Here is a 14,461-nt window from a genome sequence, read left to right as displayed (position 1 = left end):
GGTATAAAGTACGACAATACATTTTGAACTCCGGCTCACAATGGCAAGGTGTCATTTCAAGTATCGGAAGTTGGCGTTGGCGAGTCCACAAGTGTTAGCGGGTATCGGTACATCCCGTCGAACAACAAGCTTGTTTGACAAACACGACAATGACAAACGTGTTTCTCGACAAAAAGGTGCTTGACTGACGTGTCGGATATCCAAAGAATCCTTTTCTTAGGCATTCTCATGTCCTACTGCGCGCCTGCGCTTAAAAAAGTCAACTTTCATCTATCTGACAGTCATACGAGTGCTTCCTGGAATGGCGGCGAAATACCTTTGCTGTCAAGATGAAATAGCGCGACTCGGTTCAAGTTGATCGCTACGTCGCGGGTGGACGGACGCGCGTATGTAAAGATGCGCGTTCCTCTTATCTCACGCCTGAAGCATCCCATTTTAAGTCAACAGCCGTCATTATTCCCCATAATGGGAGGGTGCTTGAGGCCAGCGGAAACATATTCCGCTCTTTCTGCTCAACGCTGAAACCCGTCAACCTACAGGTCGGCGCTAATTGGACCGCTTTGTTTAGTATTCCGCGAATAACGCCGTCAATTTCCCACATCTAATTGCCAAGTTATCAGCAATTCAGAGCACCTGACTTGGATCAAATTAAGGGCGGCCAGGAGGGATCAACCAGAGAATAGCGCCTATCTGTCATCCGCTCCCATGTCTGGTCTCATCCATCACTGCGTTGACGGTCGCCTCCCAAATGGCAGAGGAGGATCTGATATTTGGTGCGCGGAACAAAGCGTGAGACTCCCAAGGCCGACTCGGCGGCGGCTAATGTGACGCCTCTCTCCTAGGATTAATGTGACATTTGACAAATGAATGCTTCTACACCTTCTGCTGGGCGGCTAGTCGGACACGCTGCCGCCTGCATTCGAATGAGGCGGGCACCGAAAAAAAAAAAAGACGGTCGGTAGAACTTGCTTACTTTAATTACTGCTACATAATCTCTGGGGCGGCACGGTGGTCCAGTGGTTTGCACGTCGGCTTCACAGTGCAGAGGTACCGGGTTCGGTTCCAGCTCCGGCCTCCCTGTGTGGAGCTTGCATGTTCTCCCCGGGCCTGCGTGGGTTTTCTCCGGGTGCTCCGGTTTCCTCCCACATTCCAAAAACATGCGTGGCAGGCTGATTGAACACTCTAAATTGTCCCTTAGTGTGAGTGCGAATGGTTGTTCGTTTCTGTGTGTCCTGCGATTGGCTGGCAACCGATTCAGGGTGTGCCCCCCCGCCTACTGCCCGAAGACAGCTGGGATAGGCTCCAGCACCCCCCGCGACCCTAGTGAGGATCAAGCGCCTCGGAAGATGGATGAATGGATGAACGAATAATCTCTAATGCAAATGCATCACCGGGAAGTGGGGTGGGGGGGGGAGGCCGCCAAGTGTGGCATTTCATACTCCGCCAGGGTGGTTGAATGAATTTCTTCCGATGAAATCCGTTTCATTTATCTGCATACGTATCGCGCGCAGACAGTCTGTCCACACCCGCCGACCCGCAGTTCAACTTTGAGTCAAAGGCCTCAAAAGTAGTTTCATCTCCACGTTTCCCCGGAGTAATGTCCCTCGAATCATCAAACCCAGTTTCAAACGTCGTCATCATGCGCCAACATCGGCAAGTCATTTACCTGAGTTGCAGTCATCTCCGGCAAAGCCGTCCTGGCACACGCAGAATCCGTCCTTGCAGATTCCCTTCTTGCTGCAATTGTTGGCGCAGTACACCAGCGAGCAGTCTTCCCCCACGTAGCCGGGGCGGCACCGGCACGTTCCGTTGACGCACAGTCCCTGGTCCGAGCAATCGTTCACGCATCTCCCGACCATGCAGTCCTCTCCGGTGAAGGAGTCCTCGCACACGCACTCGCCGTCGATGCACAAGCCGCGGCCCGAGCAGTCGGCCGGGCAACGGGGCTCGGAGCAGTTTTCCCCGGCGAAGTCGCGGTCGCACACGCACTCCCCTTCGATGCACACGCCCTGGCCGGAGCAGTCGTTGGGGCAACGGGGCTCGGAGCAGTTTTTGCCGGTCCAGCCTTCGTCGCATACGCAGCCGCACAGCTCCAGGCTGAAGCTGCCGTGGCCGTTGCATCCGGGGAAATAGTCGAAGCGGCCTGGAGACACATTTATGCGTGAAGCCAAAAAATAAGTTGGGTCATGTGCAGAGTTGGCAGATTTTCAACTGATTTCATACGAAAACTTCAGTGAAGGCTGTGAGGAACCGGTTTTCTGTCACATTTGATTTTTCATTCATTCATTCATTCATCTTCCGTACCGCTTGATCCTCACTAGGGTCGCAGGGGGTGCTGGAGCCTATCCCAGCTGTCTCCGGGCAGGAGGCGGGGGACACCCTGAATCGGTTGCCAGCCAATCGCAGGGCACACAGAGACGAACAACCATCCACGTTCACACTCACACCTAGGGACAATTTAGAGTGTTCAATCAGCCTGCCACGCATATTTTTGGAATGTGGGCGGAAACCGGAGCACCCGGAGAAAACCCACGCAGGCCCGGGGAGAACATGCAAACTCCACACAGGGAGGCCGGAGCTGGAATCGAACCCGGTACCTCTGCACTGTGAAGCCCAAGTGCTAACCACTGGACTACCGGGCCGCCCATTTGATTTTTGTTTTTAAAAAAAAATTGTGCTCAGGCCAAAGCCATGTCTAACATTTTTTAAAATAGCTTTGGCGCCATCATGTGGCAAATTGAAGACAGTGCAAGTTTAGTTTTCTCAGTCATCCATTCCGAAAAGTAGGAATGTTTGAAACCACTTTTTTGCAGACCGATACCAAGTCGGCTGAGTGTACTTGTCCCATTGCAGTATCACAGGACGCACTGATGCGCAAGAACAAACAACCACAATGGCAGAGGATGCGTTTTTCCCGACTCCCTCACCGATGGCCGGGTTCTCCCGACAGCAACCGGTTCCACAGTGATCTCGGAGCACGGAGAGCTCCCTCTCCAGCATCTCCACCCTGGCGGCGAGCTGTTGGATCGTGACAGTTGCCGGACATCCGCATGCCGCTTTCGGGATGTTGATACGGTGAGTGAACGTCATCTGAAAAAGGACACGCAAATGTTTTTTTTTTTTTTTTCAATGTTCTTGTTCATTTTTGGACAAAGATGTAGAAGAAGCAGATACCTGGCTGTCGGCATCCAGTGTCTGTTCGGTGTACTCTGTAGGTCCAACTGTGTCCAGTGGTGCCTCCAGAGAAGCTCTGGACCCGAGCTCAGCACGCGGGCCTTGGAAAAAGAATTTTATTTTTTTTACCTCGATAATCTACACCAGTGGGCCCGCATAATTGGATGAAATTGCCGTATCATTCATCAACTACAAGTATGTTGAATGAATGAAGCATGAATTAAATTGTTCTTACATAAAAGGCGTATTGTTACAGGAATAATGTCCCCCCCTCCCCGCACCCCCTGAAAATTTACTCCGGAAACATTACTGTTAGTCATTCCAATTTTTCTTACCAAATCCCCAAAATGTTTTTGCTCGTAATTGTATTTTCTCTTGTTTTGCGAAAATGTTCCAATGTGTCCTTGGTATCAGGTTTGAACATAGTTCTGCTTTTTTCCAGGTTGAAAGAAATAATATTACAACAACAAAGTTGCATTTTTGAAATATATATTTTTTAAATATTCATCTTATCGAATCAAAGTATAACAAAAATTTGGGAGAAAGAAAAAAAACTTTTTAAACATCAAAATAATATTTGCCTTCTTGTCAATCTTTAAAAAAAAATCTTTAACATTACAGGACAACTTTTTTTTCCCCTGAAAAAAAAAATATAATTTTGTTATTCTTCAACTTTGGGTGTTTAGTTAATGTTTGGTTTATAAGGGGATCCAAACGTTGACCCATTCCAGCCATCAACCTTAATTATTGCCACATTTGGCTTTCCAAATCGGGGCTGGAAGCATAAGGTGCCTTTTTCAAGGTCGCTTGAACCAAAAATTCAACATTCTTACAAAGGTAACCTTTGACCCTTTGTGTTGGTAGACAAATAACCAACTGCATGGTTGGTGAAAGTACATTTCAAACACAAGCCTTGAATTTGAATGCCCTCGCATCCGTCTGTAGACAAAAGCCGATCACCGCGCCAGCAGAAAAAAAGAAGAAGAAAACCTCACCGTCCTCCGGTGGTGCGGAGGTGTCAAGGTCGACGGAGCAAAGAGATTCCACGGGTACGTTGATGTTGTACACGTGATTGAAGACTAAAGGTTGCTGCTGCATCGTCTGGTTGGTGGAGGAAGCGGAGGGCGCTTCCCCGTCTGGGATCTGTCTCCTCACTCGAGTGCTCCGAACCAGCTTAGTGTCAGCGGAGGGAGCAGCGTAAGTAGCACCCTATTGAGGGGGGGGGGGGGGGAAGCACTTTTTGTCAGATTTGTTAAAACAGTTACAATTCATTCATTCATTTTCCGAGCCGCTTGTTCCTCACTAGGGTCGCGGGGGGGGGGGGGGGGGGGGGGTGCTGGAGCCTATCCCAGCAGTCTTCGGGCAGTAGGCGGGCCACACCCTGAATCAGTTGCCAGCCAATCGCAGGGCACACAGAAACGAACAACCATTCGCACTCACACTCACACCTAGGGACAATTTAGAGTGTTCAATCAGCCTGCCACGCATGTTTTTGGAATGTGGGAGGAAACCGGAGCACCCGGAGAAAACCCACGCAGGCCCGGGGAGAACATGCAAACTCCACACAGGGAGGCCGGAGCTGGAATCGAACCCGGTACCTCTGCACTGTGAAGCCCACGTGCTAACCACTGGACTACCGGGCCGCCCTAGTTACAATTCAACAATTTAAAAAAAAAACCAAATCCGTCTTTTGGCCTCATGTTGTTCTTTTGTGCCCTGCAAATGTGTGATTGGATGTTTTTCAAAACAAAAAACTTCCCTTTCAAATGTAACGTAATTTAAAAAAAACTAGATAGATACACACACATATAAAGATATGTATAAAATGACATGAGAATACAGTAGACAGAGATCTTTGAGATAAGACCTGTTAAGTGTCGGCTTATAAATAAAATGTATGATTATTATCATTATTATTACCTGCACAGCCAAAAAGAGAGCAAAAACCAGGATCCAGCCTGGGGTCGGCGCAGAGGCCGCGTGGCGCTTCAGGGCAAGTGGCATGCTGGGAACAAACCTCTCTCCTTCCGCTCACACCTGCGGCGGAAGGAATGGAACACACGGCCAATCGGAACGGTGGAATTGGAACCAAAGAAAGAAATAGAGCAGCGGAATAACAAGAAAAGTGCAGTCAAAAGGTTGGGGGGGGGGGGACCAAGTCTCCTCCTTTATGCGAGTTTACCGTATTTCAATCTTTGTGAATGACTTCAGAGTTAAAGACGGCGTGTTCCTGTTCAACGTCCATTGCTCAATGGCACTATGGCGTCAATAGACTTGCTGCAATTGTGTTTGCGTGTGTGTCTGTGTGTAAAGGGACTCCCAGCGTCAGATTCAGTAAATGGAAAATAAATACCTTTGATCAGACGTGGAGTGATTGGCTTTCGACAGGAGGGGGGGGGGGGGGAGAAAGAATCAAGCTTAGAGGATTGAAGCGCTTCTCAGAACCGCCGAACGCATTTCTCAACGCAATCACAGACATTTGATCTCTCCGCGAGCGGGCAGCGCTAAAGTGTTGCTCGCGGAGGGAGCTGATAGAAGGATTTCAGGAGAGACGTGGTTTGGAGCGATGCCGCTGTAATCCTCTGTCCGCCGAGTCGGCGAGTGAGAGAGAGCACAGGCGGAGAACATGCCGGAATAAAAGATACGCGCGGTCCCCTCCTTGCACAATGAGTGGATTGGAGTCCGTGCACATGAGACAATGTGCGATGTTCAGGCAAGACCAGGTTTATTATGATTGTTTTTAACTTTCAGACGATTCTGATTTTCTCTCTGCGGACACACGTATCGGATTGTCATGACTATTACGGCGACAGGAAGTGAAAATAGAACATGGACTTGGTCTTCCTTTGCAGTTGGAGTGGGATAGATGTATCAATTTGAGCAGGGGCTGAAAGGCAAATCTAATCAAGGCGCCGTCGAATGAGTGGCAAAATCTCCGTTTTTAGTTCCTGGTCGGCTGCCATGTCAGCACTTCCAAATTTGGTCATGCGTTGCCAAGTGACGACTTCAAATTAAACATGTGGAGTGTGATTAAGGGTTATTAAGAGTCATGCCTCGAGACACGAAAAACGCAATTCAGGAATTTGAGGTAGAAGACGCCATTCAGATGATGTTTGTTTTTCATTTGCAAGGAAAATGGTATTCGAACATAGCGGCGGAGCAACATTTAGACAGACATATTCTTTATCCTCTGCGAAGAGCAATTTGCTTTTTTTTTTTAAAGCTGAAATGTAAGGATTGCAATTGAGGAAAGAAATTGTGCAGCTTTATGTTAAGAGCGGTTTCACACTTTCATAGCCATGCATTCAATGTCACAAGCTTGGGTTCGGTCCAAAGGTCAAAGTGCAAAGCCCGATGCCCCAGAAGCGTCTTCAATCTGCGCATGAGATCCACAGAGGCTCAATTAAGGATGGCTTCCCTCACTCCAAGGCAAGAGGTTTCTACATCCTCCAGGCTTGATTTATCCTCAAGGAGATCCACGCACGGAGTTGAACGCATGCAGTCGGCACAAATCTCTGAGTGCCACTGCTTGAAATGCGCGCACGTCACCGTAAGCAGTGTCATGCATCAAGTGTTTTTTCTCTCTTGTCATTGTAATCACCATCCTGCCCGCCTTGATGCTAATTAGAAATGTCAGCATGCAGCCCCTCGCTGCTAAATCGCGTAGGCCCGAAACATGAACCCCCCGCGTGTGAAAAATGAAACGTGGGATCGGCTGGCTCTGAAGAGTAGGCGGCCGACTGATTTTGAGCAACTTCGCAAAGTCATTTGATGAAGGAAAAAAAAAAAAATCTGAAATCAATACATGCGTAATACAACCACTGAATTACCCCGAGTCCAAAAGTAAATGATCAAAGGCGCATTCAAGACAGCGAGCGCACGGCAATTTGCAGTTTTCACCAAAATTAGATTCGTTCACTCCGAGAATGGTCAAAAGGAGGACATTTATGATGCATTTTGCCTCCTGTAATCCATCCGTCACGGCAATCTCTGTCGCATCTCCAGCTGCCAGACCCTGAGGGACGCCGTTTGTCGGAGCAATCGGCGGATGAGAAGACATCAAGTACGGTACTCTTTCTCAACTCGGAAGCTCGTCTCGGCCACAAAACATCCCCGTGCTGATTTGAACTGGCCCAGTGATGTCACAAAGGGAGGGGCCAAGAGCAAGCCAAGTGGTCAAGTTGACCATTCTGTTCAATTTCCTCTTCTCAAATAACCCCCCCCCCCCTCTCCTTCCCCCGTTTCGCTCTTTCATTTGCCACTTTCATTTTTCATTATCTGCCGGCGTCATACTCATCAGCCGCTTTCATTCCTCTGATGGCTTTTCATTTTTCTCTTACTGAGAGGATTTTCGTTATCCGTTGAAAGTCTCCCCCCCCCCCCCCCACTCCCCGCTCACTTTGATTCTCGGAGTTCAAAGAAGAGAAAGAGCGACACTTTCCCCATTTGTTTTATTCATTGTTTTTTTTTGCGGCGTTTCTGACACCAGCCCCGGTTATGCCTCCCCTGGCCGACCCCACGCACGCCGAGCCGCAACCTCCATTTGGGCTTCGCATTAACCTTGCGGGTTAATGTCCTGCCACCCCAAACACAAAGACCAAACCGAGACCAGGTCTTATTGCGTAGGTGATTACTCACAGTCTCCATCTCTCAGTTTAGCCCCAGCTTGCCTTCCTCTCTGGCAACATCAGCAGCGTGCCTTTCCCATTATTACCATCACTTTGAGCAAATTGCTTTGTCTTTTGAGGCCAGCGGGGTCCGTTCATCAACTGCGACCAGTCTTTTCTCAAGATGATTTCAAGGGGGCAAAGATCGCAACCAAGAAAGAGGGTTACAGTTGAAAAGCAAATAATACGACCAATCGGTGACGAGCTGGAAAGGAAGCTGTAAAACAGGCATGTCCAAAGTCCGGCCCGCGGGCCAAATCCGGCCCGCGGTCGAATTTCATCCGGCCCTCGGCCCCTGTCATAAAATCAGTGCCGTCTGGCCCGCAGGTTGGGCGCAATGGAACACGTGTTGCATTGACTGAGGTCTCGTAGACTGGTGAGTGATGTTTCATAGAGTACTGCTTCCCTCTAGTGGCTAAATGAGTAATAGCATTCACTAAATGAGTAATAGCATTTAGACACCAGAGGGCATCACTGACGAGTTAACAAGACATCGCTCCGTGTTTATATTGACTAATATGTCATATTTCAAATTCCTGTTTCAAATGAACCAAAAGAAATTCTTAAGATTGTTGAAATTAAAATAAAAATGGAAATGTGAAACAGACTGGCTTACTAAAATTTGTTGAACAATATTGTTGTTCAATGTAAAGAATGTCAGCCAAGGTCGGCCCCCCGACATTTTACCACATAAAATCTGGCCCCCTTGGCAAAAAGTTTGGACACCCCTGCTGTAAAAGGTTCGTGGAAACAAATGAGCAGAAAGCTCGAATGCACTTTTTTTTTTTTAATGTGATAACGAAGCAAAGAGAGCCGTGCACACGCAGCTCCGCAATGTGCCAAAACCTGTTAATTCCCTGGCACTATGCAGAGGACAGATTTTTTTTTAAAAAGCACTCAATTAGATTTTGAAATGGTTCATTTCACCGTAGCACCTTCTATTTAAAAAAAAAAAAAAATTAAAAAGGCACGAGACTAAAGAGTAGGATGTTCTTATCCTCGACCCATATGGCTTGTGCACAATTGCTACCGATTGGGGTCGTTTAATTTGCCGTCGTCATTCGGACACATTTAGCTCTCCGACATTTTGACGGCTGAATGCTCGCCTGGCAAGGATGTTGCCATAGCGTCCGAGAAAACATGATCATCATTCAGGGCTAAAAGTGCTTTGATGCCTACTGAGCTTATTTTCACCACATTACGAATGATGTTGCCTATCTTTTATTTGTTTTACGGATCTCAAAGTAGGGGCACAAAAAGCAAAATAAAAAAATAAAAAAAGGGGGGCATTCAATGAAAAGATTTGAGCTGAAGATTCGAGGGACAATCAGGAATTAAAGACACGTCGAGAGTCGCCATGCGGAGCAGTTGGAGCTGTGTGAGAAGACGGTGGTGTTATAAAAGAGATGACAAGAAAAGGGCAAAGGGGCCGTGCACGTCCTCTAAGTTCAAGCATTTACAAGTTGGAGAGAATTGATTGGGTGTTTTATTTTGTCTTGAACTGTTTGGGGCAGATGAATACCGACTGACCTTCTATTTTTTTTTTTTTTTCCACAATAGGTAGACTACAGCCAGCTTCTTTTCCATTTTACAGCTTGACAGTGTTCCTTTCAAAATGGAAAAAGACATGAAAAAAAATTATGCTGCATATTTTTTAAACATGTACAGTTACCATAACAGGGCGGCCCGGTAGTCCAGTGGTTAGCACGTCGGCTTCACAGTGCAGAGGTACCGGGTTCGATTCCAGCTCCGGCCTCCCTGTGTGGAGTTTGCATGTTCTCCCCGGGCTTGCGTGGGTTTTCTCCGGGTGCTCCGGTTTCCTCCCACATTCCAAAAATATGCATAGCAGGCTGATTGAACACTCTAAATTGTCCCTAGGTGTGAGTGTGAATGGTTGTTCGTTTCTGTGTGCCCTGCGATTGGCTGGCAACCGATTCAGGGTGTCCCCCCCGCCTACTGCCCGAAGACAGCTGGGATAGGCTCCAGCACCCCCCGCGACCCTAGTGAGGATCAAGCGCCTCGGAAGATGAATGAATGAATGAGTTACCATAACAGTAAGACATCATTTGAAAATATAGTTCATTTTTTTAAAAAAACGTAATTGCATTGTGCATGAAAGAATTTTCATGGGGAAGTTGAATGAAAAATCTGAAAACTTCAGGATTCAATTTCTTAACACATTACAATTGAATGCAAGGAGGGTTACATGTTAACATTATTGTGGCTGTTTTTTTAAGTCACTGGTATAATAAATACATCATTAATCAATATATATCGTTGTATTCATGATTATTGTGTTTAAAGTTTGTTTATTGCATAAATGCTTGAATAACATGTTTTTACTGAAACTCTTGAGACACACCCTGTTGTTGCCGAAAACTCATGATTAGAAGCAGAAGTACCTCTGCTGATAGTATGTGGAAAAAGTACAAACCAGGATGTTCTCATAAGATATGCCACTTGGTTACACAACAAAAGTAATGTGGCTGGGGGGAAGTGAGAATGGCCACTCGCCCCCTCCCTAGCACACATTATAGAATAAAAGGAGGAGGACCGAGAGTCTGCTGTGGGTTAGCGTACGAACGCCCAGCTCGTATTGAAGCTCACTCTGCTGAGGGTGTTGGCTCTCCGCCCTAATGGCATACGGTAAGAGTTCTTTAGCTTCATACAACTTGTGTTATGATTATGTGTTATCATTTCTGTGTGGGACCAATAAAGTGCCTATTGTTGGTAGCCAGAAGTGTCTTGTCGTAATTTCTGAGTGCCCATCTCCGACGATCCTTTATAAAACTTGATATTCATTCAAATAGAGTATCAGAAGTGTTTCGAAACAGTCACAGATCTTGAGATAAGAAAAAAAATATAGGTTGAAACTGAAATAACACTAAAACCAAAAGTTGTGGGATCCGGAATGGATCAAAATGCACAAAGGTCGAGGCCATCAATGCTATATGACGTGCAGAAAGTGTACACTGCAGGTTTCCCGATGACATATTTTTAAATCCAAATACCGCAACGTTGTATTTGCTTTGGGTGCTTGGGTGGCTTAAAGGCTTTTTGCACCTCGATTGAAATCTTTCTTCCCACTTTTTTTTTTTTGAAATGCACCGCCACGACCTAAAACAAAAAAAAAAAAAAGCCAACATAAAAGTACTTCAAAAAACGCGACCCGCCGACTGATGCGCCCGCCGTTGTGTGTTGCCGTCGTCCCTCTCTTTCAGACGAGCCATTTCTCTCGCCGCCTCTTTTATGTTCCCGTTTCAAAGCCAGCTGTATCTTCGCGGGACACAAATGGCAACGCGTCGGCCCCCGAAGCTTTCATGAAAGTAAAAAAACACGTGCGTATGAAACATCCTCTCCCACCTGTGCTATCACTCCACCGCGGTTTAAAGGTGGGCAGGATGAGGCGCGCGGCAACAATCCGAAAACCATAAACTGTGTGGCGACGATAAAGCCAACCGCCGCGGATCAAACGGCGCATTTGCTATTGTGTTGCTCGCAAAGCAGCTTCTCGAAGGACTGCCTTTTGACGACCGCCATTATTATTCGGATTACCAGCTTCGACTCTCGCGGCCCGAGTTTCCTTTCGAAACGCAGAAGAGTGAAAAGAGCTCGTCACACCCTTAAATGGCATCAGATTCAAAAACAATGGTTACCAATAAACTGGAAGGCAGTCAATACAACACGGGTGAATAAAAAAAAAAAAAACATTTCATTACGGTTGTTAGGGCTGAAATGGATCACTCCACCACTGCCACCTGCTGGAGACGAACGGAACAGAATCATGACAGTCAAGACAGACTGCAGTTCTGTTCGCCATTCAGGAGTAATTTTCTCCAACCAAATTCTGTTTTTCAACGGACTGTCTTTGGATGGATGGAGTGAAGCTGTTCAAGCGTAAACATAATGAAAAGTAAAAGTCGCCGCCAACTGTTCTGCGTGACAACACAAAGGGCGACAAGCCTTTCAAATGTAGAACTGTCATATAAATATTTGGCCTGCCTGATTTGATCGTCGGCTTCATTTGTTTGCGTGCGTAAACAGCTTTCACATCCCAGACGGATAACAGCATTTTTATCGCGCCTTCAACAAGCATGCTGACATCCCGCTGCGCTTTACGAGTTTGCAAGTCAAATTTACCGTTCAGTTGCTACGAACCATGAACGACTCCCGCATATGGTTTTTTTAAGCATGTCGCATGTGTAGCAAACCTTACTAAGACACTTGGGAGCGGTTTTAAAATTGTCCACAAAAAAAAAATAGATCCATGGGTGAAACCAAGCTAGAAGCCCGTCATATATATCGGCCTAAAGTGACCGGAAGGCTGTCGAGCCCCGATTGAAATGTGAAAACGAGGCATGCTTGCGATGCTATCACGTTCAGCAGAAGGTTGGTGAGCAGGAGACAGATAAAAGACGTCCAGTTCATCAGCAAGGATGTTGTCACGATGACATACGGCTGCGACTATTTCAGCAAGGCAGATCCCAAGTGAGCGAACACACACAAGCGCAATATCTTGGGGATTGTGGAAATCACTTCAATCGAACGTTTGGGTTTTTTAAAGGAAGCCTCAAGGTGCAGACAGGTTTGTTCTTACGTGATAGCACAGTTATTTCTTTCGTTTTGTCATTAAGGTCACAGGCGAGCTGGTGTCTATCTGAGTAAACTTCAGGCAAGCAGGGAGCTTTGTGAAAATCAAAATAGCATTTTTTTTTGGGTTGTATATTTGAATAATAAAAGGAGTCTGACAATGAAAAAGATCTGAGAAAAGATGATGTCACAGCAAAGTCAAATGAAAAGCAACATGGCTTTTACGGTTTCAGGCACGCCGAGCGACATAGGCAAAAATGAATCAGACAATCACAAAAGTGACAGCAAGATAAGATTTATTTTCTCCTTACTGGGGGAAGGAAAAAAACACTTTTTGTCATGGTTCTGTTTTGGTTTCGATGAGATTTGGTTTTGTTTCATAGTTTACGGTTTATGGTTCTGGTCCGTTTGTGACCAACTAAGATAAGATAAGACATTCGCTCTTTTTTTGTTGTTAAAAGGACTGCCATGCCCACCGCTTGGGGTCAGAGCGTAGTGTTACTGTTGTGGTTTTCTTTTTTTTTTTGGTCTTTGTTGCTGTCACATTGTTTTGTTTGTCATACTGGTGTGGTAGCATATACAGTAGCTAGCTCGCTAGAATGCTAGCGCGCTAGTTAGCTAGCTAGCTATATAGATAGAGAGACTTGGATGGATGGATGAATAAGGTGAACGCATAAAAGGCAAACTCGTCTGAAAACTTATGGTTGCCCTTGAAGGACTTTTCCATAAAAAAGTTAGTTAGCTAGCTAGCTATATAGATAGAGAGACTTGGATGGATGGATGAATAAGGTGAACGCATAAAAGGCAAACTCGTCTGAAAACTTATGGTTGCCCTTGAAGGACTTTTCCATAAAAAATATTGATTAAAAAACGGTGCCAAAAATGTGCTTGAATTTCTGGTTCGTTTTATGGAGTGTCTGGAAAGGAAAAGTTTTCCTCCTTGCTGCATTGTCTCATGGTGCCTGTGCCATAATCAAGAGTGACACAGGCGCGCCACTCTATAATCCTCCATGATTAGAAACCAGACATCAACGGCTTCCGCTGCTGTCACTCTTCGCTCAGGCAGTTCAAGGTGGGAATGTTGTTCTTCTCTGTACAAAGCGCTCAGACGCAGCAAGGGGGCCATTGTTGTTCTGACGCTAAGCTGGCAGCGGAGGGTGATGCAGAAAGGAATTGTGTCCATGGAAAATGGAATACAAGTGTACAGTGCACAATGGAAGCTGACGTGGTCATGTTACATGTCAAGTCTCTCGAGACTATGCAATTGTTCATTTCAAATTGGGGTTATTTGGGTTCCGTGCTATTCCGCTGTACATCGTTTGTGCTTGTGCTGTATGGCAGATTTTTTTTTTTTTAATGTGTTTGGTGCGGAAATCTGCGATTTATAGCGATGGTTTGACTTAACATCAGCACAGCTTTGTAGTAGAAGATACAGATTAAAATTAGAATCAGATTCATCTTTATTGGCCAAGTATGTCGACACACAAGGAGTGCAGTGACAGACGTTGTGACTTTAAATAAAATGTATTATTATTATTATTATTATTAAGCACGCTGAGCGATGCGGCCAAACGAGACTGTGCTGCAAGTAGTTTTCATGGGTTTAAAAATAGGTTTGAAAAAGTGTCATGTGGTGTGTGATGGTACTGGAGTGATTAACTGATGTTTAGACCCAAATCTAGAAAGAGTGTGTACAACACATGCATGATTCCTAATCCTTCCCAACATTCAACAGAATGATGAGTAATTACACATGTCATTACACAAACCCATTGACTCTTTATTTATGTATTACTGGCACTCTTTATGTGGTTTAATGGGAGAGAGAGGGAGAGAGAGAGAGAGTATGTTTACGAAGTCATAGTGAGGTGACAATTGATTCAGTCCCAATTAAAAAGTCACGGATGGTGATGAATGCCCATGAGGAAATTAGCCCAAGATGAGCACTAATTGTCTGATTAGATGTGCTTTGGCTTGATAAATGCAGGCACACATAAAGCACACATTAAATGCTTTCGACCATTAAATTG

At 45.9% G+C, this 14,461-nt stretch overlaps 1 protein-coding gene across 3 annotated transcripts in view; it reads right to left on the bottom strand.

Moving 5' to 3' along the window:
• Positions 1-14,461, bottom strand: part of tnr (tenascin R (restrictin, janusin)) — a 111,058-nt gene that overhangs the window by 49,049 nt on the left and 47,548 nt on the right. Inside the window, exons 2-6 of one of the 3 annotated variants that reach the window (XM_052087258.1) lie at positions 5,095-5,211; positions 4,170-4,383; positions 3,175-3,275; positions 2,928-3,090; positions 1,667-2,143 (exon numbers count right to left, since the gene is read on the bottom strand). In XM_052087258.1, coding sequence (XP_051943218.1) covers positions 1,667-2,143; positions 2,928-3,090; positions 3,175-3,275; positions 4,170-4,383; positions 5,095-5,178 — 1,039 coding nt within the window. In that variant the 5' untranslated portion in view covers positions 5,179-5,211. Of the gene's footprint in view, positions 1-1,666; positions 2,144-2,927; positions 3,091-3,174; positions 3,276-4,169; positions 4,384-5,094; positions 5,385-14,461 lie in introns of those variants that run through there. The other 2 variants (XM_052087260.1, XM_052087259.1) reach the window with 2 other exon arrangements.

Source organism: Hippocampus zosterae, chromosome 15 (genome assembly GCF_025434085.1).
Source record: "Hippocampus zosterae strain Florida chromosome 15, ASM2543408v3, whole genome shotgun sequence".
NCBI lineage: Eukaryota > Metazoa > Chordata > Actinopteri > Syngnathiformes > Syngnathidae > Hippocampus > Hippocampus zosterae.
The sequence above is the reverse complement of the archived record's forward strand: the minus strand, read 5'-3'. Positions and strand labels throughout refer to the sequence as shown.